This window comes from Geotrypetes seraphini, chromosome 4 (genome assembly GCF_902459505.1).
Source record: "Geotrypetes seraphini chromosome 4, aGeoSer1.1, whole genome shotgun sequence".
NCBI classification, from domain to species: Eukaryota; Metazoa; Chordata; class Amphibia; order Gymnophiona; family Dermophiidae; genus Geotrypetes; species Geotrypetes seraphini.
Window position 1 is genome coordinate 139478816 of NC_047087.1, and position 26241 is coordinate 139505056.

Sequence of the window (26241 nt, forward strand, 5' to 3'; positions counted from 1 at the left end):
CCAGGCCTTCAGGCGGGGCAGGCTTTCAGGGGGGACAGGCTTTCAGGGGGCAGGCCTTCAGGAGTGACAGGCCTTCAGGGAGGCTGCAGGCCTACAGGAGGGGGCAGGCCTACAGAGGGAGGGGGGGCCCTGGTAAAGAAGTATATGGAAGGAGGGAGGGTGGGGGTTCAAAGAGATGTGCACATTCCGGACGAGGGGGGGAAGAAATAATGGGTCTAAAAACAGGAGCAGGAGAGAAATGGACAATGTGATTTAGGGAGGGAAGGAACAGAAAGGGAGAGAAGTTGGTGTGGAGGGGGGTGGGGGATCGAGATACTGGATAGGAGGGTAGTTTGGAAGAGAAAGGGAGAACTCATAGACCCTGGGGTGGTGGTGAAGAAAGAAGAAACGCTGGATGAAATGATTGTTGATAAAAGGAGAGATGAATCTGGGGATGGTGGGGTCCATAGCTGCGGGGATGGAGATGAAAAAAGGTAAGATGCCAGATCTCCGGGGGAGGGAAGGGGAGGACAAAGATGGAAGATGGATGGTTAGCACGAAGAAAGAAGGAGACCTTGGCAAACGAGTTATCAGAAGATAACCAGTGCCTGGGACCAACATGATTTGAATAATGACCAGACAACAAAAGGTAGAAAAAATCATTTTATTTTCTGTTTTTGAGTACAATATGTCAGATTTGAAATGTGTATCCTACCAGAGCTGGTGTTAGACCGCAAACGTGAGGTAGGATTTAACAGAGAGAGGAAAAGTCTTTTTTATTTGTTTATTTTGTGTAAATCACTATGCCAGTGTGGGTAGGAGAGGGCAAAGGGAGTGAAGAGGCTATAAAATTAACCTACCAGGATGTTTAAAAAAAAAAAAAAAATACCCAATTGGGGAGGAAAATCAAATCGAATCAAAAAATCGATTCAATAGGCTGAATTCAGTCAAAATTTTTTTTCCTGAATCGGGCAGCACTAATCCACAATGAACATGCCTGAGAGAGATTTGCATACCAAGAAGGCAGTGCAGGCAAATCGCTCTCATAGATATTCATTGTGGATATCCTGAAAACCTGGCCTGCCTGTAGATCTCGACCGGAATTGAGCAGCCCTGATATAGTGTATCTAGATTTTCAGAAAGCTTTTGACAAAGTTCATCATGAGAGACTCCTGATAAAATTAAAGAGTCATGGGATAGGTGGCAAAGTTCAGTTGTGGATTAGGAATTGGTTATTGGATAGAAAACAGAGGGTTGGATCAAATGGTCATTTTTCTCAATGGAGGAGTGTAAACAGTCAAGTGCCTTAGAGATCTGTACTGGGTCCGGTGCTATTTAACTTATTTATAAATGATCTAGAAACTGGAACAAGTGAGGTGATTAAATTTTCAGATGACACTAAACTCTTCAAAGTTGTTCAAAGTGCATGCGGATTGTGAAAAATTGCAGGCAGACCTTAAGAAATTGTAAGACTGAGCGTCCAAGTGGCAGATGAAATTTAATGTGGACAAATGTAAAGTGATGCACATTGGGAAGAATAACTCGAATCATAGTTACCGGATGCTAGGGTCCACCTTGGGGGTTAGCGCCCAAGAAAAGGATCTGGGTGTCATTGTAGACAATACAATGAAACCTTCCCCCCAATGTGCAGTGGCGGCCAATAAAGCAAACAAGAAGCTAGGAATTATTTTAAAAAGGGATGGTTAACAAGACTAAGAATGCTATAATGCCTCTGTATCGTTCCATGGTGTGACCTCACCTGGAGTATTGCATTGAAGTCTGATCTCCTTATCTCAAGAAAGATACTATTGGCATTAGAAAAGGTTCAAAGAAGAGGTACCAAGATGATAAAGGAGATGGAACTCCTTTCATATAAGAAAAGACTAAAAGGGTCTACAAAATCCTGAGTGGAATAGAATGGGTACAAGTGGATCAATTTTTCACTCTGTCAAAAATTATAAAGACTAGGGGACACTCAATGAAGTTACAGGGAAATAATTTTAAAACCAATAGGAGGAAATTTTTTTCACTCAGAGAATAGTTAAGCTCTGGAACGCTTTGCCAGAGGTTGTGGTAAGAGCAGATAGCATAACTGGTTTTAAGAAGGGTTTAGACAATTTCCTGGAGGCAAAGTCCATAATCTGTTATTGAGAAAGACATGGGGGAAGCCACTGCTTGCCCTGGATCGGTAGTATGGAATATTGCTATTCTTTAAGTTTTGGCCAGGTATTAATGACCTGGACTGGCCACCTTGAGAACAGGCTACTGGGCTTGATGGATCTTTTGTGTCATTGAGAGCGTTTTGGCTTCCTGGACCATGGGATGATTTTCCAAGGGCTGCTGAGCAGGGATGGTGTGCATCTATCAAAGAAGGGTAGAAGTGTGTTTACCGGCAGGCTGGCTAATCTACTGAAGAGGGCTATAAACTAGAAGTGATAGGGCAGGGTGATCAAAGCTCCTGGGTGAGTATAAGCCCTCAGGTAAGTAAATCACTGAATACCTCTACATTTATTTATTTATTTCGATTTCTATCTCGTTCTCCCAGAAGCTCAGAACAGGTTACAAGTAGACATTCACAATCGTTTGAAAACAGATTAGTCATGACAACAAATAGGTTACAGTAGACAATAACAGAGTTTATTTTAGAGATCAGACTGGTCATTGTGAAGAGTACAAGGAGAAGTATATTGAGGAGGCAGTTTTTAATGGCCCGATTGGCAGAAGAGGAAGGTCTTTACTGCTCTGCGGAAGGTCATTAGTGAGTCTAACAACCTGATCTGTGTGGGTAGTCGGTTCCATAGCTGAGGTAGGAAATGGCTTTTGTACGCCGTACTCATTCAGAGGGATCTCCCTTGAGTCTATGTTCTGCTTTGGAGCAGAGGGGGCAGTTAGGGGTGTATAGGCGTTGCTTGGATGCTATCTAGGCTGGGATTTTTTGGTAGAATCTCTTATGTGTCATGACCAGGGCTTTGAAAATGCATCGCTTTTTGACTGGTAACCATTGAGCTGCATAGAGCGCTGGAGTAATGGGGTCATGGTAGCTGAGGTTGTATAGGAGTTGAATTGCTGAGTTCTGGACTTTTTGGAGGCATTTTAGATCTCTTGCAGTGATGCCATTGAATAGGGAGTTGCAGTAGTCTAGTCTAGAGAGTACGTAGGCATATAGCAGTTGGGCTAAGTCTGTTTCTGGGAGGTAGGGTTTGATTCTTCGCAGTTGGCGTAGGCAGTAAAAAGATGTGGAAACTATTTGTGAGACGTGTGCGGAGAGGGACAGGTAGCCATCCAGTATAATTCCAAGACTTCGTACCTGCTCTTTTGCTGTTAAGGGGGTGGATTCCCAGGATAGTGTCAGATGGGTGAAAGTAGTATTCTTTTTCCTGATCCAGAGTAGTTCAGTCTTTGAGACATTCAGCTGGAGTTTATTGGCTGTCATACAGTTTTTCATATCAGAGAGGAAGTGTAGGAGGTTAGTGAGTTGGGTTGGCCGAATGTCTGGAGGCCGCACCTTCAAAAAAATATAAAAAGGATGGAGTCGGTCCTGAGGAAGGCTACTAAAATGGTGTGTGGTCTTCGTGATAAGGCATATGGGGACAGACTTAAAGATCTCAATCTGTATACTTTGGAGGAAAGGCAGGAGAGGGGAGATATGATAGTCATTTAAATACCTACATAATATAAATGTGCATGAGTTGAGTTTCTTTCATTTGAAAGGAAACTCTGTAATGAGAGGGCATAGGATGAAGTTAAGAGGTGATAGGCTCCAGAGTTATCTGAGGAAATAGTTTTTTTACAGAAAGAGTGATAGATGCGTGGAACAGTCTCCTAGAAGAGGTAATGGAAACAGAGACTGTCTGAATTCAAGAGGGCCTGGGATAGGCACGTGGGATCTCTCAGAGAGAGAAAGAGATAATGGTTACTGTGGATGGACAGACTAGATGGGCCATTCAGCCTTTATCTGCCGTCATCCTTCCTTCCTTAATCCCACTATCTTATAACTCCTCGAGTCCTGACTCTACCAGACCCGCCCAAAGGTATAAATTATCTTTCCCCTCGCTACACGGTGTTCGCTATGCAGGCACACTGGGAAAATCCCTTCTCTTCAGAATAACAGGTCTTTGGAACAACCTTACTACCCCGCTGCGGAACCTGGGCTCCCTCCAATTATTCCGCAAGCAACTGAAAACCTGGCTTTTCACTAAAATGTAATTCTATCCCCCCTTACTCTTCTCTTCTATATATAAGTTCACGTAAACCTTTTTTTTCCTTTTCTTCCTATATTTTAAGTTCTTGTAAACCGTGCCAAGCTCCACAACATCCGTGGAAATGATGCGGTATATAAACTTAAGGTTTAGTTTAGTTTAGTTTAGTCATGTTTCTGTTCTTTTGTTCTTAAAGGCCTTGAACAAATATCTACTTCAGTTTCTGGAATCCAGTGGATTACATAACCTGAGACAGCATGGATTCACTAGAGACAAGGCATGTCAAACAAATCTGATCAATTTGACTGGGTGACCAGAGAATTTAATAGGAGAGCGCTAGATGTGATATATTTATATTTTAGCAAAGTCTTTGACAGTGTTCCACACAAGTGTCTAATAAATAAACTGAGTACCCCAGGTATGGGCCCCAAAGCGACAGACTGGGTCAGGAACTGGTTGAGTAGAAAGCAACAAAGGGTAATGGTAAATGGAGATTTCTCTGAGGAAAGGGATGTTACCAGTGGTGTGCCTCAAAGTTCGGTTCTTAGACCTGTTCTTTTTAATATTTTTGTAAGCGATATTACAGAAGGGCTGTCTGCTATGATTTGCCTCTTTGCGGATGATACCAAAATCTATTATAGAGTAACATAGTAAATGATGTCAGATAAAGACCTGTGTGGTCCATCCAGTCTGCCCAGCAGTCACATCCACTCTCAAGGCAACAAACCAGTAATTATTTGTTTTACTTGCTAAATTTCAGTATATGATGTCTTCCCCTCCCCCCCTACAGATAGGGAAGACCTGTACTCACACAATTTGAATGTGGTATAAAACATAGGTGTCAGAACAGGGGGCCACAGGGGCCAGGGCCTCACCCAAAATTCACCTTGGCTCTGCTCCTTGCCATACCTCCTCTGACGATACCTGGTGGTTCACAGGTGCAGCGGGCAGGAGAGAGCTTTTCACGCTCCTCCCCCACTGCAAACCTGGTTGGTGGCGGCTGCGTGGGATCGTGTTTCTTCTGCCAATCAGTAGAAATGAGCAGGAGTGCGATGTGGTGCTCTGCTCAGTGCTGAGAAGCTTCTTGACTGGCTCCCACAAATTCTCACAAATCGCAAATTCCTCATCCCTGCACCATTGTCTGAACCACATACTGATACTTTGGAGCTCTACCTACCTATTGGGTCCTGCACGTGGAACTGGGAGCATTTATGAAAATGCAACCCTGGATTTCAGCTTTCTACCTAAGAGCCTAAATTTGGCTTCTAGAACCTCCCCCCCACATTTTCCTATGTCATTGGTACCTACATGTACCAGGACAGCTGGCTCCTCCCCAGCAATATCTAAAATCCTATCTATGTGACGCGTGAGGTCTGCCACCTTCGCAGCAGGCAGATGAAATGGCAGATTATATTTAATGTGGACAAATACAAAGTGATGCGCATTGGGAAAGAATAACCTGAATCACAGTTATTGGATGCTAGGGTTTCCTTGGGGGATTAGCGCCCAAGAAAAGGATCTGGATATCATCATAGACAATACGATGAAACCTTCCGCCCAATGTGCGGTGGCAGCCAAAAAAGCAAACAGGATGCTGGGAATTATTATTATTATTTTTTTAAATTTCTTTATTGATATTTTGAACTTGACAATGTATACATTTGAAAAATCGGAAAAAAACCCAAAACTATATGAAAATACACTATTAACATCGGAAATATTACAATAAAAATTTTAAATCCCTTCTTAACCTATAACAGTAATGATATTATATTATACTCATCAATATTATAGAATATTATGAAATGTATACCTCTAAATAAATAATACACCCCCCCAACCCCCCACCCACCCTGGATGTGCAAAGGAATCTAACATAAAGAAAAAGGAATCACTTTAATTATAATATGACAAAATTAGTTAATGGACCCCAAATCCCCTTAAAGGATTTAACAAACCCTAAACGCTCTGCCATAATCTTTTCATATTTATATGTTGCACATACAGTTGCCCACCAAAAACTAAAATTAATCCTATCATGATTTTTCCAATTAGATGTGATCATTTGAACCCCTATTTCTGATAAGATCATGAAAAGGCGACTATTATTTCTATCCAAATTGGGTTTATCATGCAGAATCGTTCCAAAAATTATTGCTTCATATGTCAAAGGAATAGAGGATTGAAGAATATTATTAATTTGCCCCCAAATCGACTTCCAAAAGCCAAGTATCAATGGACAAAAAAATAAAAGATGATCCAAAGTCCCAATATTAATATGACAATGCCAACATCTATTAGATTTAGAACTATCTAATTTATTCAACCGAACTGGAGTCCAAAAAATTCTATGTAATAAAAACAACCATGTTTGTCTCATAGATGCTGACATTGTACATCTTAATCTCCAAGTCCAGATTCGTGGCCAACAAGAAACAGAAATATGCTGTTTTAACTCGATACTCCAAATATCTCTAAGACTATTTTTTGGTTTTTTATTTAAAAATCCAGAAATCAATTTATACCACTGGGCAGCCTGATGTCCTATTAAATCTGTTTGGTAGCAAAGGATTTGCAAGCTAAAATAAGTTTTCAAATTTTTCCATTCAGGGAACCCCATCTGAATAGCCTGCTTCAACTGCAAGCACCTATATTGTTGAGTGTTTGAAATACCAAATGAATGCTGCCGTTGTGAAAACTCAAGCAGATTACCATTAGAAATAAGATCATCTAATGTCCTAATATTTGCCTGCATCCAATTCTTCCAAGCGATTCCAGCACCGCCTATTTGAATCTTGGAGTTTAACCATAAGGACTGTAAAGTAGATTTCATTATTGGTACCTCTGTTAATTTATCAATAAATGTAATAGTTTTCCAAGTATCCAATAAAATTATATTGTCCTTAGCATATTTATGAAATCTGATACTTAATACATGTGGAAGTCTCATAGGGGACACCAAATTCCGTTCCAAATATAACCAATCTGGTTGATGATCAATAAGCTCAGGGAGGATCCAATACATACCTTGACGCAATATATAGGCTTGATGGTACCTATAAAAGTTTGGAAAATTTACCCCACCCTCCACAATTGATTTTTGCAACGATACTAAAGCAATTCTTGGTTTTTTCCCAAGCCAAACAAATTTTGTCAAAATATTATTTAATTTTTTGTAAAAGGACTCTTGAAAATAAACTGGTAACATACTCATTTGGTAACAAACTATAGGCAAAATCATCATCTTTACTGTTTGCACTCTCCCCCACCAAGAAATATGCAAAGGATTCCATTGCTCACACAATTCTGTAACTTTTAGTAATAAGGATTTTTCATTTGCCTTCATTGTTTCTTCCAATGTACTTTTTATCCAAATTCCTAAATATTTTATTCCATCTTTCTTCCAACTAAACTGAAACGAATCAAATAAGCCTTTTATACAATGTACATTTAGTGGAAGAATTTCTGATTTATTCCAATTTATTTTATAACCTGAAAATTTTCCAAATTTATCAATCAAATCCAATAAATGTGGAATGGTTGACTCCGGATTTCTCAAATGAATCAAAATATCATCTGCATAAGCAGAAATTTTATATTCCCGACCTGCATAAGGAATACCTTCTATCTCCTTTGATTGTTGAATAGCTAAAAGTAGAGGTTCCAAAACAATATCAAATAACAAAGGAGATAATGGACAACCCTGTCTAACTCCCCTTTCTAAAAAGAACCTTTCTGAAAAAGTATTATTTATATATAATCTAGCAGATGGGGAGCTATACAGGGATTGAATCATTTGTATAAATCGAGAACCAATACCAAACCAATCCATTGTTTGATACATAAAAGTCCATTCTACCCGATCAAATGCTTTCTCTGCATCTAAAGAAACAGAGAAAGCCGGATCTTTCATATCCTTTGTTAAATGTAAAATATGAAAAGCTAATCTGATGTTATTTGAAGAATGTCTTTGAGCAACAAAACCTGTTTGATACATACCAATAATATAAGGGAGAGCCTTATTCAAACGCAAAGCTTATATTTTAGCTAACAATTTCCCATCAACATTAATCAAAGAAATAGGCCTATAGTTTGAAACCAACATGGGATCTCTGTTTGGCTTAGGCAAAACTATTGTTAAAGCTTCTGCCATAGTACCTGAAATACAACCTTTATTTAGTTGAAACTGATATAATTTGAAAAGATGGGGTAACAAAATAGTTTGAAAAGAGTTAAAAAATTATACCGTATATCCATCACTTCCTGGAGCGGATCCAACTCTAAGGGACTTTAAAGACCTCTGAATTTCTTTTTGTGTTATAGGTGCTTCGAGATTTTCTTTCATATGATCAGGAACTTTAGGCCCATTAATCAACTTTAAAAATTCAAAACTATCTTTCTCTTTATTAAAATAATGCTCAGAAGAATACAAGCTTTCATAAAATTTCAAAAATTGTTGTAAAATATTTTTAATTTGAGAATGAATTATTCCATTATCATTTGAAATAGCCATTATATTAGCTTTCCTTTTTTTTTGCTTTTAAATAGTTAGCTAGTAATCTTCCCACCTTATTTGAGGTTCCATAATACAATGCCTTATAAGACACAAACTCCTTTCTAGCCAATTGTGATGATATCTCATTGTATCTAAATTTTACTTTTAGCAAATTCTGATAAATACTTTGTTCCCATTTTTCCTTTAATTTAATTTCCAATTCTCTAATATTTTGTTCTAAAATTAAAAAATCTTTATTTAGTTGTTTTCTAACATATGCTGAGTACGAAATTATGTGTCCTCTCAAAGTAGCTTTAAAGGCATCCCATAAAATTTCCTGAGACATTTCTTCTAATTCATTAAACTGAAAAAATTTACTTATTTTTAACTTAAATTTTTCTATAAAATTGGAATCTGCTAGCAATGTATTATTAAACCTCCAAACAGGTCTATTATTTTCTTGTTCATCTATCTCAAAATCAATCCAAATACCCCCATGATCTGAAAGTATAATTGAATCTATATTCGCCTTCTTAACCTTCTGTACTAAATTATCTGAAACGAAAAAATAATCAATTCTAGAAAATGATTTGTGAACATGGGAATAAAATGAAAATTCCTGATCATTGAAATGAAAAATCCTCCAAATATCTTTTAAACCACAAGAATTTATCAAATTATCTAATCCTAAAGATTTTAAAATTTTACTAGGCTTTTTATCTAAAATAGGGTCCATTACTGCATTAAAGTCCCCTGCCAAAATTAAATTGGAGGAAGATGATGGTAAAATTATTTGTTGAAGGTTTTTAAAAAACTCAGATTGATTCAAATTAGGTGCATAAATATTGAACAGTATCAAGGTATCTTTCCCTGAGCTCATTTTTACTTGGACCCATCTTCCGAAAGGATCCATAGATAACATAGTAAAAGTAGCCATACATTTTTTATGTATCAAGATAGCCACACCAGCTTTTTTGCCTACAGCAGGGGCAAAAAAACACTGTTTAACCCAACCCCCTTCCAGCTTACTTGATTCTAATGCAGATAAATGAGTTTCTTGCAGGAAATAAATATCTGCCCCCTGTCTTTTAAGAAAAGATAAGGCTTTCTTTTTCTTTATAGGGTGATTGAGTCCATTAACATTCAACGAATACATTTTAAAATACATTTATATTTATTTTAAGGAACCAAAGAAAATGACCTGAAAAGATTTTAATTCTTATATATAAATTATCCCAATTACACATCCAATTACCCTCCCTTAAAACCCCTATATACCCTCCCACACCCATCCCCCATAACAAATATAAGTGAATGACAGCACACATAAAGACCAGGAAATCGAAAGAAATCCCCAACCAACAAACTATCAATTCATACTATAATAAAATCTTAAAATAATGAATTAAATTAAAATCATTACTTAAAATTACCATAAAATGAAATCTTGAAAATAATAAATTATATAACTAATATCATTTTTCATTATAGACATTAAAACTTATTATATAAAATTTCCAACTTATCCAAACAAAACAAAAATCACAAAAATTAATAAATACCAAATATAAAAAACTAAATGAATAAATAAATTAATGTTTATGCTTAATAGATACCCAATAAAATATTAAAATAATAAATATTGAAATATGAAATGTTAAAATTAATATATTAAATTATATAATTTATATTATCTAAAATTAGAGACAGTAGAAATTATTATATAAAATTATCATCCTATTCAACCAAAACATGTAACAAATTTAGAAATATTAATAAATATTAAAAATGAAGACTAAATGATTAAATAAAATGATTATTACTAAATATCCAGAATATAAATGAACATTAAAATAATAAAAATTCCAAATCTTCCCAACCTTTAAAATTCATATCCATCATTCCCTCATTATAAATTTTATAATAAAATAAAAACCTAAAATCAGCAAACAAAGAACATATAAGAATAAATATATATAAATACTAAATACTTGTCACACTAGAAGAAAATCATATCTAAAGATAAAAGTAATCCATTTCTCAACTTATAAAAGATTCAAATCATCTTTACTAAACACTAATGTTACAGCTAGAGGATAAATAAATAAATAAAACTCATATCTCTATATTATTTATGTTATTATGGAAGTATCTGCCATAATATTAAAAAAGATATATAAATTATAATTAATAAATCAAATAAACATCTATCATCTGTTAATCCATAACATCAGAAAAAATAGAATTAAATTTCAAAAAATTGATGACCAGAACAAAATTTCCAGGACAAGCTTGTCAAATCAATATTAGGTTTCATAAGAAGTTGCAAAACCACAGAACCAGTCGACCTCAAAGACTTGTTAAATCCCCAGGAAAGTCAGTCTTGTTAAAACCACAGGAAAGACAACAGAAAAAATGCTCAAAAAATTAATAGAACTTTGTAAAAAGTCTTTCTTCAGGACTCTTCCTTTGAATGTTAAAATGCCTTGTTATATCCCCAGGAAAGTCAGTCTTGTTAAAACCACAGGAAAGACAACAGAAAAAATGCTCTAAAAATTAATAGAACTTTGTAAAAAGTCTTTCTTCAGGACTCTTACTTTGAATGTTAAAATGCTTCAATGAAATTACAATTCAGGCAAATTAAAAGTCTCGTATTATATGATGAAGTTGTAATAGCAGTTAAAACATTTCTGCTACAAACTAGTTTGGATTCAAACAAATTGAAGAAGTTAGTAACAAATCATAGCAGTTTTTGTTTAAATCTTGGATAGTATCCTATTCCATACGATTTTCACAGCCTTCAATATATTGTTGAAGTTTAACAGGATCATCATATTTTATAGTATGATTATCATGAGTTACCCTCATGTAAGCAGGATAAAAGAGACCATATCTTGCCCCTAATTGCTGTAATTGCGGTCTCAATAATAAAAACTGTTTTCTTTTTTCAGCTGTTTTTGGGGCAAAATCAGGAAGAAACATAAGAGCTGAATTTTTATATTCTATTTTCTTTTTTTCTTTGGCAAGCCGCAAAATTTCAATTGCATGCTGAAATCTGAGAAGTTTTAATATTATAGGTCTTGGTCTAGGCTGCCCATTTAACTGCCTCACAGGAATTCTGTGTGCACGTTCTATTTCAAACGGAAACTTCGTTGAAATTGAAAATAAATTTGGCAGCAAATTTTCTAAAAAGGTGACACAATCTTTTCCTTCCGATCCTTCAGCCATCCCAAGGATCCTAACATTACATCTACGAGAGTAATTCTCATAAGCTTCCATACGTTTTTGCAGGTCCTTAAGCTCAGCGTGATCTTTTTTGCACTGCCTCTGGTCCACTTCCATTTTCTCAATGCGGGACTCTAACTGATCCACCCTTCGATTAGATATCTCCAGCTGCTTAGTAACAGTAGAAATCTCCTCTCTCATAGCTGCCATATTTTCTGCGTTATCTATTAGTAACAGTAGAAATCATAAAAAAGGGATGGTTAACAAGACTAAGAATGTTATAATGTTCCATGGTGTGACCTCATCTGGAGTATTGTGTTCAATTCTGATCTCCTTATCTCAAGAAAGATATAGTGGCGCTTGAAAAAGTTCAAAGAAGAGCGACCAAGATGGTAAAGGGGATGGAACTCCTCTCATATGAGGAAAGACTAAAATGGTTAGGGCTCTTCAGCTTGAAAAAGAGACAGCTGAGGGGAGATATGAATGAAGTCTACAAAATCCTGAGTGGAATAGAATGGGTACAAGTGGATCGATTATTCACTCCGTCAAAAATTACAAAAGACTAGGGGACACTCATTGAAGTTGCAGGGAAATATTTTTAAAAGCAATAGGAGGATTTTTTTTTTCACTCAGAGAATAGTTAAGCTCTGGAACGCGATGCCAAAGGATGTGGTAAGAGGAGATAGCGTAGTTGGTTTTAAGAAAGGTTTGGACAAGTTCCTGGAGGAAAAGTCCATAGTCTGTTATTGAGAAAGACATGGGGGAAGCCTCTGCTTGCCCTGTACCGGTAGCATGGAATATTATTACTGCTTGGGGTTTGGCCAGGTACTAGTGACCTGGATTGGCCACCGTGAGAACGGGCTACTGGGCTTGATTAGTTTGACTCAGTAAGGCCATTCTTATGTTCACGTACTTTACACTTTTCTAATCCACCAGCATGCTTTCTTCATAGTCATACTCACAGGGGCTTTCACTAATGTCTATTGCCTCTTCATTCCACATTACAGGCACCTCAGAACAAACAGAAATTGCGTGTTCCTGCAACTCTAGGTCATGATACACAATTTTGGGCTCTAAGTCAGGTCTGTAGGGCTTTCCTTTTCTGTCTGGTTCCTGTTTCACAAGCCACTGAGACTTACCTTCTTGGTTTAGCTTCTGTTCCTGTGTCTTCTCTGTACTCCACCTCACCCCTTTTATCCCTGCACACTGGACTTCTTAAGGATACTCTCAGGTATGCTTTGCTTTCTGATTGGCTGAATCTTCTGTGAAAGAGTGAATCTGTTTGACCCAGTTTTCTGCACTGTATAATGTGATGTTTTAGCTCACATGTGTCAAACACAAGGCCTGTGGGCCAAATCTGGCCCTGTGGCCTGCAGTGACTGTGCACCTAACACTACACTCTCCTGGAACTTCCTTAAGTCCCGACTCCCCCACCTACCACCTCCCCGCCGCTGAAATTTAAAATCTTTGGGCAGATGATGCAAAGCCAGTCTTCCACTATCAGCCTGCCTACATGAGAAGAGGAAGTGCTGGAGAAAGAACATTTTTGGGACAGGCCGACAGTGGGAGGCTGGCTTCGCCTCAACTGACCTAAGATTTTAAATTTCAGTAATGGAGAGGTGGTAGGTGGGAGAGACAGGAACTGGAGACTGTCGTACCGTAGGATCCAGCTGAGAGGGGAGGGCTGGGGTTGGGAATGAGGGAAGAACATGCTGAATGGGCTGCAGGGGGAGGGGGTTGAGAAAGCAAGGAGGACAGATGCTGCACGGGTTAGGAGGGGGTTGGGAAGGACAGAGGCTGCACTGGCTGGGGGTTAGGAAGTGAGGGAAAGAGAAATGCTGCCAGTGGGTGAGGAAAGAGAAAAAGAAAATTTTTGGACATGGATGTGAGGAGTGGGAGGGAAAGAAATGGTAAATATGGGGAAGAGGGAGAATTGTTGGATATGATAGTGGTAGAGAAGAAGGATGGAGAAATGTTACACTGGGAGGGAGGCGAGATTACTCAAAGATGGGAGAGATGTCAGATTCCGGAGAAGGGTGATGGAAGGAGGGAAGAAAGAGATGTCAGACCACTGGAATGGGAAGAAGAGAGAAAGAGATGACAGACCATGGAATGAAAGGGAAGGAGGGGAGACAGAGATGCCTGACTGTAGGAAGGAGAGATGCCAGGCTGCAGGAAGGAGAGATGCCAGACCACAGAAGGAGAGGAGAGAAGGAGAAAGATGTTACACCTCGGGAAGATGGAGGGAAGAAGAGAGAGATGCCAGACCATGAGAGAGGAGAGAGATTCCAGACTATGGGAAGGAGAATCATGTGTGGCTGCCGTAAAGGTCATCTCTGACGTAAGCGGAAGTTGTATCAGAGACAACCTTTCCTGCACATACAATTTCAATGCTCCGGCTGCTGGTAGGAAACATATTTAGAAATTGCCTGCAGCGAAGGTAAGGGGCAGGGAGGGAGAAAGGGAAGAAAGGGTGGAGAAAAACAGACACTGAAGGGACCTAGGGAAGGTGGAGTGGAGGAAGTGGGGAGAAAGCGCTGGGAAATGGGGAAGAGAAAGTGAGGAGAAGATGCTGGGAAATGGGGAAGATAGAGTTGGGAGAAGATGCTGGGAAATGGGGAAGATAGAGTGGGGAGAAGACACTGAAGGGAAATGGGGATGACAGAGTGGGGAGAAGACGCTGAAGGGAAATGGGGATGACAGAGTGGGGAGAAGATGCTGGGAAATGGGGAAGAGAAAGTGGGGAGAAGACGCTGAGAAATGGGGAACAGAGAGTGGGGAGAAGACGCTGAAGGGAAATGGGGATGACAAAGTGGGGAGAAGATGCTGAAGGGAATGGGGAAGAGAGAGAGTGGAGAAGACGGTGGAAGGGAAGAAGACAGAGATGCCAGACTATGGGGGTGTGGAGGGAAGAAGATGGGTGGCAGACCAATTGGGGGGGGTGAAGGGAGAGGCACAGTAACAGAGCAAATGGAAGGCGCAGAGCGAAGACAGACAGTGGATGGAAGGAATTGAATGAGAACATGAGGAAAGCAGAAACCAGACAACAAAGGTAAAAAAAAATTCTATTTATTTTCTTTTTTTTTTTTTTTTTTTGCTTTAAGATAAAGTAGTATATTGGTTGTGTTGATAAAAATGTATAAACAAAGCCCTGCCAGCTGAACATCTCTTTCTCCAGTTTAGCAGCCAGAACTTTGATCTATAAGGAAGAAATAAGCTAAATATTGCAGTACTGAGGCTTGTATGGTTGCTGTGGGGATGGGGACGGGGCGGTGAAGGGAATGGCGGTGATGGGTCAGTGAAATAGATGGTGGGCAGGGGCCGGGGCAGTGACAGGGACAGATTTTTTCCCTGTGTCATTCTCTAGCATACAGTGTGCTTTGTAGTTAACCATTATGTATTGTTAATAATATTATATTGTGTGTATATATGAAAAATGAATGGAAAAATGGTTTACAGTTAGTACTATTATGGGGGTCTTCGGAGCCCCCCAAACAAAAAAGTGTTCCACTGCCTATGCATAGAATGACTATTTGAATAAAGTTGGGATAAAGTATGGTAACATCTATGAGGTGAAAATAACCAGGTAAATCGCTGGAATGGTGTCTCAGGGTGAGCAAGGATCTGTACTTCTACTAAGGCCAAGGGCTCCTTTTACGAAGGTGTGCTAGTGGTTTAGCACATGCACCGGATTAGTACATGTTATAGCCCACGCTAGCTGAAAATCTACCACCTGCTCAAAAGGAAGCAGTAGCAGCTAGCACATGCGGCAATTTAGCACACACTATTCCACGCATTAAGGCCCTAGCGTGGCTTTGTAAAAGGAGCCCCAAGTATCTTAATAAAAAAATTTGGGCCGCAACTTAACCTGTGTTTTAGATTTCAGCCCCTTATGTGATTGAGTTTTAGCTGGATCAAGTCCTATCTTTCCCTCCTTAGCATTCCCTCTTTGCGCTGACTTTGTTACCTGTGACAACTGACTAGGAAAATCTAAATAGGCATCTGATATTGTAGGCATTTTACCAGGTGTGTTGCCTAAGTGTGTGTCCCTGTCCTGTTTCTGTCTAGGCTTTGGATTAGGTTTTCCAGAAAACTGAATTGGCATGAAGCGTTCTGGCTTTCTAGGCTTCTATCAAAGCTCACAGGGTCTTCCCTGTGACAGTAGAACGAGTACAAATGAATTGATGTTTTAATCAAAATTTACAAAGACTAGGGGATACTCAATGAAGTTACAGGGAAATACTTTTAAAACCAATGGGAGGAAATATTTTTTCACTCAAAGAATAGTTAAGCTCTGGAACTTATTGACAGATGGTGTGGGAACAGCGGTTAATAGAATTTTGCTACTATTCAGGATTCTACCAGATACTTGTGACCAGGATTAGCCACTGTGGAAACAGGATGCTGGGCTAGACGGATCATTTGACTGACCCAGTGTAGATATTCTTATATTCTTATAGGTGATATGGTGGGCCAACTATGTCTATTTTCTTAGGTTTCAGCTAGAAAAATGGAAGATATGGAAAAGAAATTTCTTCAAATGGAACAAAGGATCCAAAAAGTAGAACCTCAAATTGTAACTCTTAAGACAACTGATAGAAATGTGGTTTAGAACAATTTCTCAATCTATGTACCCTAAGCAGAGCATGTGAACAATTGCTCATACATTTTACATTGTCGTTACATGATCAATCACAAAAATACTGACCCGAATTGACTTTCAACCAAAATTAAACTATAAAAATTAATTAAACTGAACTAAACCAATTACCATATGTGTGATGATTTTTTTAATGCTATATACAGAAGTGCTTTGTTAATATTGGGATAAAAAAATAGTTGGTTTTAAGAATTTGTTGCTCACACATACAAAAAATATTGCATGCGCCAGGCCACTTTTTAGAGGGAGCATTGCTCTCGATTCGTTATGAGTCAGAGAGAGGAAAATTTGCTGAGGTCCTGGGATCATATTGAATTTTCCTGTTACTAGGTTGCCTTCTGCTGATATATTACTGATTAAATATTTCAAAGAACTACTGATTATAATCCATGAGGTTAATGTTTCTCAGTGTTTTTATTTATCTTGATGTTTTCAGTTTGATTAATTTCTTAGACTCATCTACTGATTATATTACTACAAGAGCTACTCTCCTTGTCACGTTTACTGAAGACAGAGATAAAGCTAAGGTGTTAAAATTGTATTTCAAGAAAAAAGAAATTGCTTTCTGTGGTCAAAAAATTCATATGTTTCCTGATGTAGCTCAGGTTACAACACAGCTAAGAAGGAAGTTATTTGTTCAATTAAAATTTAAGGTTTTGCAAAAAGGAAGAACCTTTTTTTTTAAAAGTTTCCCCTGTAAGTGTTTAATAATAATAATAATAATAACAGCTTATATACTGCAATACCCTGAAGTTCTATGCGGTTTACAAAGATTAAGCAAAGGTACAAATTGATTGACTTTAAGAGGGGAGGAAGAAAGAGGGTTAATAGGACAGGAAATCCATTTTTGAGGAGAGAGTGATCAATAGAGGGGAGAGAGAAGAGAGGATAAGTTGTCTAGATACTTTAGGAACAGGTGTGTTTTAATCTCCTTGCAAGGGAAGAAATGTATCTTTTTTGACCCTTTACATTTCAAGAATTGTTTGAAAGATAAAGTTTCCTAATAACTATTTACACTGCATGGTTTCCCAGAAAAAAGGTCTGTTTTTGGTTCTTGCAGATAGGAGTAAAGAACCCTGTGCAGTTCATAGATTCATAAATTTTGACAGATTACTAAAACTAAGTAAGTAATTCTATTTTTTAAAGTCTGAGTTTGATTTAGTTTTATTTTATAGATGACTCCTTTTTATTTATTTTCCAGCATCCAGAGTTGCTCTTGAACTATAAGAAAGTCCGTTGGATTACATGTGGACAAAGCCTGCTTATTCAGGGAGATGGACAAATATTCAGACATATTCTTAACTTTCTTAGACTTGGAAAACTTGTTTTACCATCTGAATTTAAGTAAGTAAGAAATAAGAAAGAAAAGACAATAGAATTGTTTAAATATAATAGTCAGTTGCAGTTTGGTGGGTTTTGAAACTTTTTAAAATATATTTTTAAGGCCGGAAAAAGATATCCACAGTATGCAAGAACTGAGCCTGCTTACACTTTCCATTCTCAGGCACCACTTCATCTCTTTTCCAACCTGCAACAAGACATTCACCCTCCCTCACGTTTACTTGCCTCACCAAATCCTGTAAATAAGAACATAAGACTTGCCATTCTGGGACAGTCTGAAGGTCCATCAAGCACAATATCTTGTTTCCAACAGTAACCAATTAGGTTATAAATACCTGGCAAGATCCCAAAAGAGTAAAACAGATTTTATGCTGCTTAACTTAGAAATATTGTAAGCAGTGCATTTTCTCAAGTCCATCTTAATAATGGCTTATGGACTTTTCTTTTAGGAAATTATCCAAACCTTTTTTAAACCATGCTAAGCTATCTGTTTTCACCGCATTCTCTGGCAGTAAATTCCTGAATTTAATTTCACATTGAGAGCCCGATTCTATATATGGCATCTAAAAAATTGGTGTCAGCTAGAATGGTGCTTGGCACAATTCTATAAGGTACATGTACCTTCTATAGAATTGCGCTAAGCAGCAGTGTGTCGCATAATTTTAGGCACATCCAATTAGGTCAGCTAAACCAGCCACACATAAGTTGTGTTTGGATCAGGTGTATTCTATAACAATGTTTATAATGTTTAGGAATGCACACGATTCACCCTGATCATGCCCCCTTTTCAAATTCACACACTGCAAATGACACATACTTTTTATAACATAATTCTTTCCAAAGTGTGTGCATAACTTTTAATTAGCGCCAATTAGCATCAATTATGAGGCATTAATTGCCAATTATTAAGCACTGATTAGGCCAATTAATTAAGTTGTATGTGCAAATTGGCTATGTGCATCGATTTGTGCAGACTAGAGAATGACATGGGAAAAAAATTTGTCCCGTCTCCACCATTTCCCCATGAGCTCGTCCTGGTCCCCGTCCCCTCCCCATAAGCTCAGTCCCTGTCCCGTCCCTGCAAGCTCAGTCCCCATCCCATCCCTGCAAACCATCTCCCTTCTGTGTTCCTATTTTCCCCATTTCTAATATGTCCCCCCTGTATCTGTATACTCCCTCCTGTGTCCAGTATTGCCCCCCTGTGTCCATATACCATCCCCATGTATCTCTCCTTTATGTCTCTGTCCCTATGCCCCAATGCACATAATTTCCCACCCACCTACATGTATCTTCCCTTTAGGGCTCTGTCCCTGTGCTCCCATGCACATAATTTCCCCTCTGTTTCTGTTACCTTCCTGTGTCCAGATTTCTCCTCTCCAACCCCATCTAGCTTCTTTCCCTCTTTCTCCCCCAGCTTCCAGCATCTGGTTCACCTGCTTGTCCTTCTGCCCTTTCTCTTTCCTACTCCTCTGCCAGTTTTGCTTTGGTGTCCTTTTTTCCCCCCCAAGCTCTATGGGAAACTAATATTTTTTTTTTAAAAAAGGTTCTTTATCCCAGGACAAGCAGGCAGCATATTCTCACTGATGGGTGATGTCACCAACGGAGCCCCGGTACGGACACTTTAAGAACTTGGAAAGTTCTTGATGGCCCACACCGCGCATGCACGAGTGCCTTCCTGCCCGACGTAGGCGTGCGGTTCCTCAGTTTCTTAGTTTCTGTAGAACTAAGAAGTCACGTTTCAATGGCTGTTGAAAATTTTTCGCTGCCTTCCCGCTCGCGTGGCATATTTTTCTTCATATTTCTTCATTTTATTTCATTCTTTTTTATTTTGGTTCGTTTAAAAAAAACAACAAAAAAACCAACTATCTTCTTTTTTTACTTTTTTCACGGCTCTGGCCCAATTGGGCCTTTTGCCACGATTCAAGCCTCGACCTTCGATTTTGCTGAGGCCATGTTCCCCTTCATGTCCCGTCCACAATCGGGTTTCAAAAAGTGCCAACAGTGTGCTCGCCCTATTTCCCTCACGGATCCGCACTGCTGGTGCCTTCAGTACCTGGGTCCAGATCATAGGGCTGATTCCTGCACCCGTTGTTCATCTCTTCAGAAGAGGACCCTGAAAAACTGTCAAATTCAGCAGCGGCTACTCTTCGGCACTGGTATGGAGGGTGATTCGGCATCGGCATCGGCCCCGACGTTGGCGTCAGCGCTGAAATCGGTGCCACATCCTTCGACACCACAAGATTCTTCATCAGTGTTGCACTCAGTGGGAAAGCCGGCTAAGAAACCTTCCTCTACTCCTGTCGGTCCTCAGGTCTCTCATGCAGTGAGCCAAGTCCTGCCGACTTTGAGGTGCCCCAAAAAATGCTCGGCTGCGATTGAGGTGAGTGCCTCGTCATCGGCCTCATCTCTGGAGCACAGAGCGGCACCAAAGGTACCGGCAAAAAAGCAAGTGGTACCAGTGCAATCTTTGGACGATAAAATTGCAATGATAATGCAAGTCCAACTTAAAGAGCAATTGCAGCTCATTCTTCCTGCCTTGCTGCCCCCGGCTTCCCAGGTGCCAGTCCAGTCTGACCCCGTGTTATCGGCAGCGACCCTAGCGGTACCGATTACCTCTACCTATGCGGTGTCGACCCAGACCCTTTCGGCTTTGGCCCTGACACTGATCTTCACGGAGCCAGTGTCTCCTGCCTTCCTTCCGCAGAGGATTTCTTCAGTGCCGTCTGCTCCAGAGTTGTTGTCGGAACCAATTTGACACCATTCTTCTGCCCATACTTCTCCTGACTCAATGTTGGTCAGATCAGGTAAATCAGTGCAGAAGACTAAATATATTGAGTCCTCGACGCCGGGTTCCCAAGACTGTCTCCCATTGGTACGGGACTTGGATCTTTGAGGAGATTATGAAGAGCCACTTGTCTCAGATGATGAGGTTTCAGATCAATCGTTGTCATTATCAATACAAAGTTTTCCCCTTCGGCCTAGCATCTTCTCCCAGAGTATTCACGAAGTGCTTGGTTGTGGTGGCCGCATCTCTCCGTTCATATGGCCTTCAGGTTTTTCCTTACCTGGATGACTGGTTGATCAAGGCTCCCTCATCTCAGAAAGTGGTCCAAGCAACAACTCAGACCATTTCTTTCCTTCAGCTGCTGGGATTCGAAGTCAACCTCCCCAAATCTCATCTCATTCCATCTCAGCGTCTTCAATTCATTGGAGCGATCCTAGACACTACTCTCATGAGAGCATTCCTTCCACCGGATTGTCTTCAGAAGCTCATATGTCTCTGTCAGCAAGTGCTTCCACTCCAAACCATATCTGCCAGGCACAAGATGGTTCTTCTGGGCCACATGGCTTCCACTGTTCATGTCACGCCCTTGGCAAGACTCCATATGCGAACTCCTCAGTGGACTGGCTTCTCAGTGGTCTCAGGTGACGGATCGTCTTTCACAGCACATATCTGTGACATCGTCTCTTCTGCACTCGCTTCAATAGTGGTTGACCTCTTCCAATCTTTCCAGAGGTCTTCTTTTTCACTTGCCTCCTCATCACAAGATCATCACGACAGACGCGTCTCCTTATGCATGGGGAGCACACATCTGCAGACTGCCAGGGAAAGAAAGATTCACATCAATTTCCTGGAACTCAGAGCGATGTTTTACGCCCTCAAGGCATTTCAACATCTTCTCTGCCCTCAAGTCCTGCTCCTTTGCACGGACAATCAAGTAGCTATGTACTACATAAACAAGCAAGGAGGCACGGGCTATCTCCTGTTGTGTCAGGAAGCCCAAAAAATTGGGGCTTAGGCGTCATCTCACAATCTGTTCCTAAAGGCTGTCTAATTCAAGGAGAGAAGAATTTACCAGCAGACAACCTCAGCAGAGTTCTTCAACTTCATGAGTGGACTCTCGACCCTGTAACTCTCCGTATTTGCTCAATGGGTCACTCCAGAGGTGAACTTATTTGCAGCCCCTCACAATCACCAGTTGCCTCAGTTTTGCTCCAGACTTTACTCTCCTCTCTGTCTGGCAGCGGATGCTTTCCTTCTGGATTGGACGGGTTGGTTTCTATATGCCTTCCCTCCTCTTCCTCTCATGTTGAAAACTCTGTTCAAGCTCAAAAGGGGAGCAGCCACCATGATTCTCATCGCTCCATGGTGGCCCAGACAACATTGGTTCTCCCTTCTACTTCAACTCAATTCCAAGGAGCCCATCCTGCTGCCAATATTTCCTACTCTGCTCACTCAGAATCAGGCATCGTTTCTACATCCCAATCTGCAGTCTTTACACCTGACAGCTTGGTTTCTCTCGGGCTGAGTTCCTCTCAAATTATCCTCTCTCAGCCTGTTCATCACATTATTGATGCCTCCAGGAAACCGGCCACTCAACAGTGTTACCAACAGACTCGGTTTTCTTCCTGGTTTCTTCTTCATCATCAAGATCCAATTTCTTTGGCAGTGGAATTGGTGTTGGATTATCTCCTTTTTCTGTCTGATTCTGGTCTTAAATCTACATCCATTAGAGTCCATCTCAATGCTATTACTGCTTATCATGAGCCAGTACAGGAAAAACCTCTGACTGCTCATCCCAGATTCATGAATGGGATTTTCAATGTAAAACCACCTTTCAAGCCCCCGCCTGTAGTCTGGGACCTTAACGTGGTTCTTTCCAGTTTGATGAAGCCACCATTTGAACCAATGGCCACAGCTCATCTCAAGTTTCTTATCTGAAAAGTGGTTTTTCTTATTGCTCTCACCTCTGCCAGGAGGGTCAGTGAGTTACAAGCACTAGTAGCAGACCCACCATTCACAGTTTTCCATCATGATAAGGTGGTTCTGTGCACACATCCAAAGTTTCTGTCCAAAGTTGTCTCTGACTTTCATCTCAATCAGTCGATTGTCTTACCAGTTTTTTTCCCTAAGCCTCATTCTCATCCTGGGGAAGCGGCTTTGCATACTTTGGACTGTAAGCGTGCTTTGGCCTATTACATTGACAGGACAAAGCCTCATAGAACATCTCCCCAACTGTTCATCTCATTTGATCCAAACAAGTTGGGGCATCCTGTTTCCAAGAGAACAATTTCCAACTGGCTCGCTGCCGGCATCTCATTCTGCTATGCTCAGACCGGACTGGCTCTGGAGAACCATGTCACAGCCCATACAGTTAGAGCTATGGCAGCTTCTGTGGCTTTCCTCAGATCTACTCCTATTGAGGAAATCTGTAAAGCTGCCACCTGGTCCTCAGTTTATACCTTCACTTCTCACTACTGTCTGGAGTCTTTTTCCAGGTGGGATGGGCACTTTGGCCAATCTGTTTTACAAAATTTATTTTCCTAATGGCCAACCTTCCCACCATTCCATTCTGTTAGCTTGGAAGTCACCCATCAGTGAGAATATGCTGCTTGCTTGTCCTGGGATAAAGCACAGTTACTTACCGTAACAGGTGTTATTCAGGGACAGCAGGCAGATATTCTCACAACCCACCCTCCTCCCTGGGTTGACTTCTTAGCTGCTTATCTTAACTGAGGGACCACGTGCCTACATTGGGCGGGAAGGTACTCACGCATGCGCGGTGCAGGCCATCGAGAACCTTCCAAGTTCTTAAAGTGTCCGTACTGGGGCTTTGTCGGTAATGTCATCCGTCAGTGAGAATATCTGCCTGCTGTCCCTGGATAACACCTGTTACGGTAAGTAACTGTGCTTTTCAGCTGGGTCCTCTGTCCCCAGCAGCAGCCCTCTCCCTCACTCTCGCCCGCCGCAGTCCGTGCATCTTCCTCCCTTGCCTTTACTTTCACTGGTGATTTTCCTCTTAACAAGCAGCCAGAGCAAGCGTGCGGCTGGTTGGCTGCCTGAAACTTCTCCTCTGCTCTGACACAACTTCCTGTTTCCGGTTGTGTTAGAGGAGAAGTTTCAGGCAAGCAGTCAGCCAGCCGCACGCGACTTCAGGAAATGCTCTGGCTGCATGTTAAGAGGAAAATTGCCAGCGAAGGTAAAGGCAAGGGAGGGAGGGAGATGCTCGGACCACGCAATCAGATTTTTAAAGTATTTTGTGCGCTTTCCCTCAACTGACTTCGGGGACAAGGCCATTCACCGCTCCACAGGGCAGTGAATGGCTTTGTCCCCGTACCCGCAGTGACTAGGGTTTTTTTCATCCCCGTTTCGGTGGGTTACCTGCGGCTAGCCGCGGGTAACAGTTACTGTGTCATTTTCAAGTGCACACAACATAGAGCTCCATATACAGAATTTGGAGGTGAGTGATAAAAATGTTTTCTCTGGTTCGTTTTAAATCTCTTGCTTAGTAGCTTCATTGCATGCTCCCTATTCCTAGTAGTTTTAGAAAGAGTAAACAAGTGATTCACATCTACCCATTCCACTCTACTTAATATTTTATAGACCTATACCATATCTCCCCTGATCCATCTCTTCTCCAAGCTAAAGGGTCCTAACCACTTTAGCCTTTCATCATAGGAAAGTTATCCTATCTGCTTTATACTTTTTGTCACCCTTCTCTGTACCTTTTCTAATCTGGCTATATCATTTTGACATGTGACCAGAATTGCACAAAGTTTTCAAGGTGTGGCCACACCATGGAGCAACAGAAAGGCATTATAACATTCCCATGTTTGTTTTCTATTCCTTTTCTGATAATTCCTAACATTCTATTTGCTTTCTTAGGCCCCACTGCATACTGAACAGAAGGTTTCAACATTGTCTTATTCCAAGTTGATGATTTCTAAATGCCTGGAAGAAATCGCTCCTTGAAGAATCAATACCACACATATCATCATAGGATGCCCTGGTTTACTGATGAACTTATAGTATTGAAACACACTTTTAAAAAAAGTAACAGGGAGTGGAGGAAATGCTCTTTTAGGGTCACATTAAAACAATATAATCTGAAGTTTCAGAATTATCAAACATCCATTTTGTTGGCTAAGCAGACATACTATATTAGTAATTGGGGCTAATATTCAGACTATGGGAGGGAGGCTGACTAACTCCCGTGGTCGGCGCTGACTGCAGATATTAAATGCCAGATGCAGGAGATGCGTTTGGCATCCCACTTTAAATACAAAAATTTTTATCTCCACAAGTCTAATTGTTCAATAAAATAAAAATGAAAATAAAAAACAAAAAAACTCACATTAAAGTGCACTAAATGCTGTGAACATATTAAATTATGAATTAGATTATAAAGTGCTCAGTCACCAACCAAATAGTGTCATAAAAAATGCCAGCAATGGTTTTAGAGAGGGACCATCATAGCACTTTGAGAGTCCCTATTACTGCCCTCCGTGAGACCAATAAATTGTTAATATATCCTAATGTATAAAGTTGTTGTTGTCATTACTTATCTGATTTTAATGGAGTCACTTATGGAGGCAGAAGCTTGGCAATGATGCTAAATAGTAATCACTAAAGTCCAATTTAAGTGCTGTGAATACTCTAAAACCCGTGTTCACTGAACTACTGGCCTCCCTTCGACTCGAGTTTCGCCCAAAGCGTCGTGAGGAAGGGGGCACTGAAAAAAACATAAAAATCATGTAGAATCAAAAACGTGTGTAATCAAAACAAGACCTTAACTATTTGGTAAAGAACTTATCAAATCAATATCTATTAATTCAAAAACATTATAAAGATAAATATAAAAGTAAATCAAAACAACAAAAATGAAGTAAATATCCACTTATTAGCACGGCCAGAGGATACGCTAAGACTCAGTGGGGGGAACAAAAGCAGAAAGGAAAAAACACTGTCAGTAAATGAAATAATTTAAGAGCGTTGGGATTAACATGTCACAAATGACGTGTAGTGTGATTTCCACCAATACAAACAACCTGAGATCCTAAACCCACCCCCTGCGGTGCATACTGACCAATCACAGTTTGAACCATTCAATCTCTTCGTTTAGACCACCTGGGCTAAGAGTCTGCCATTCATAAATGTATCTTAATTCTTCCATTAGTAACCTGTGAGATATATCACCTCCTCTAGGAAGGTGTAGTTGTTTCAAAACTGTGTATCGGAAATCAGCAGGTTGATGATTTTTCTTCCACCCAATGTGCCACTATGGGAGCTTGCAGCTGTTTTCTCCTAATATTAGAGAGATGTTTTCCAATTCGTATTTTAACCTTACGTTTAGTATGACCTATATAAAGTTTATAGCACGGACAAATAATACTATATATCATTCCTGTTGAATCATAGGTAGTATTAGATCTAAGAAAAAACTTTTTAATGGTCCGGGGAATCACTACATGATTCTTCTGCCATATATATTGACAATATATACAATGATCACAAGCCCTATGAGGGGAGTTATTGTTGTAATTTATTATTTGGGGATTAT

The 26241-nt window shown here is 39.9% G+C and overlaps 1 protein-coding gene across 1 annotated transcript in view; it reads left to right on the forward strand.

Moving 5' to 3' along the window:
- The window catches only part of KCTD19 (potassium channel tetramerization domain containing 19), a 298880-nt gene that overhangs the window by 235438 nt on the left and 37201 nt on the right, over window positions 1–26241 (forward strand). The window contains exon 9 of the mRNA XM_033942930.1: window positions 17760–17902. Within this exon, the coding sequence (XP_033798821.1) occupies window positions 17760–17902 (143 nt within the window). The remainder of the gene's footprint in view (window positions 1–17759; window positions 17903–26241) is intronic.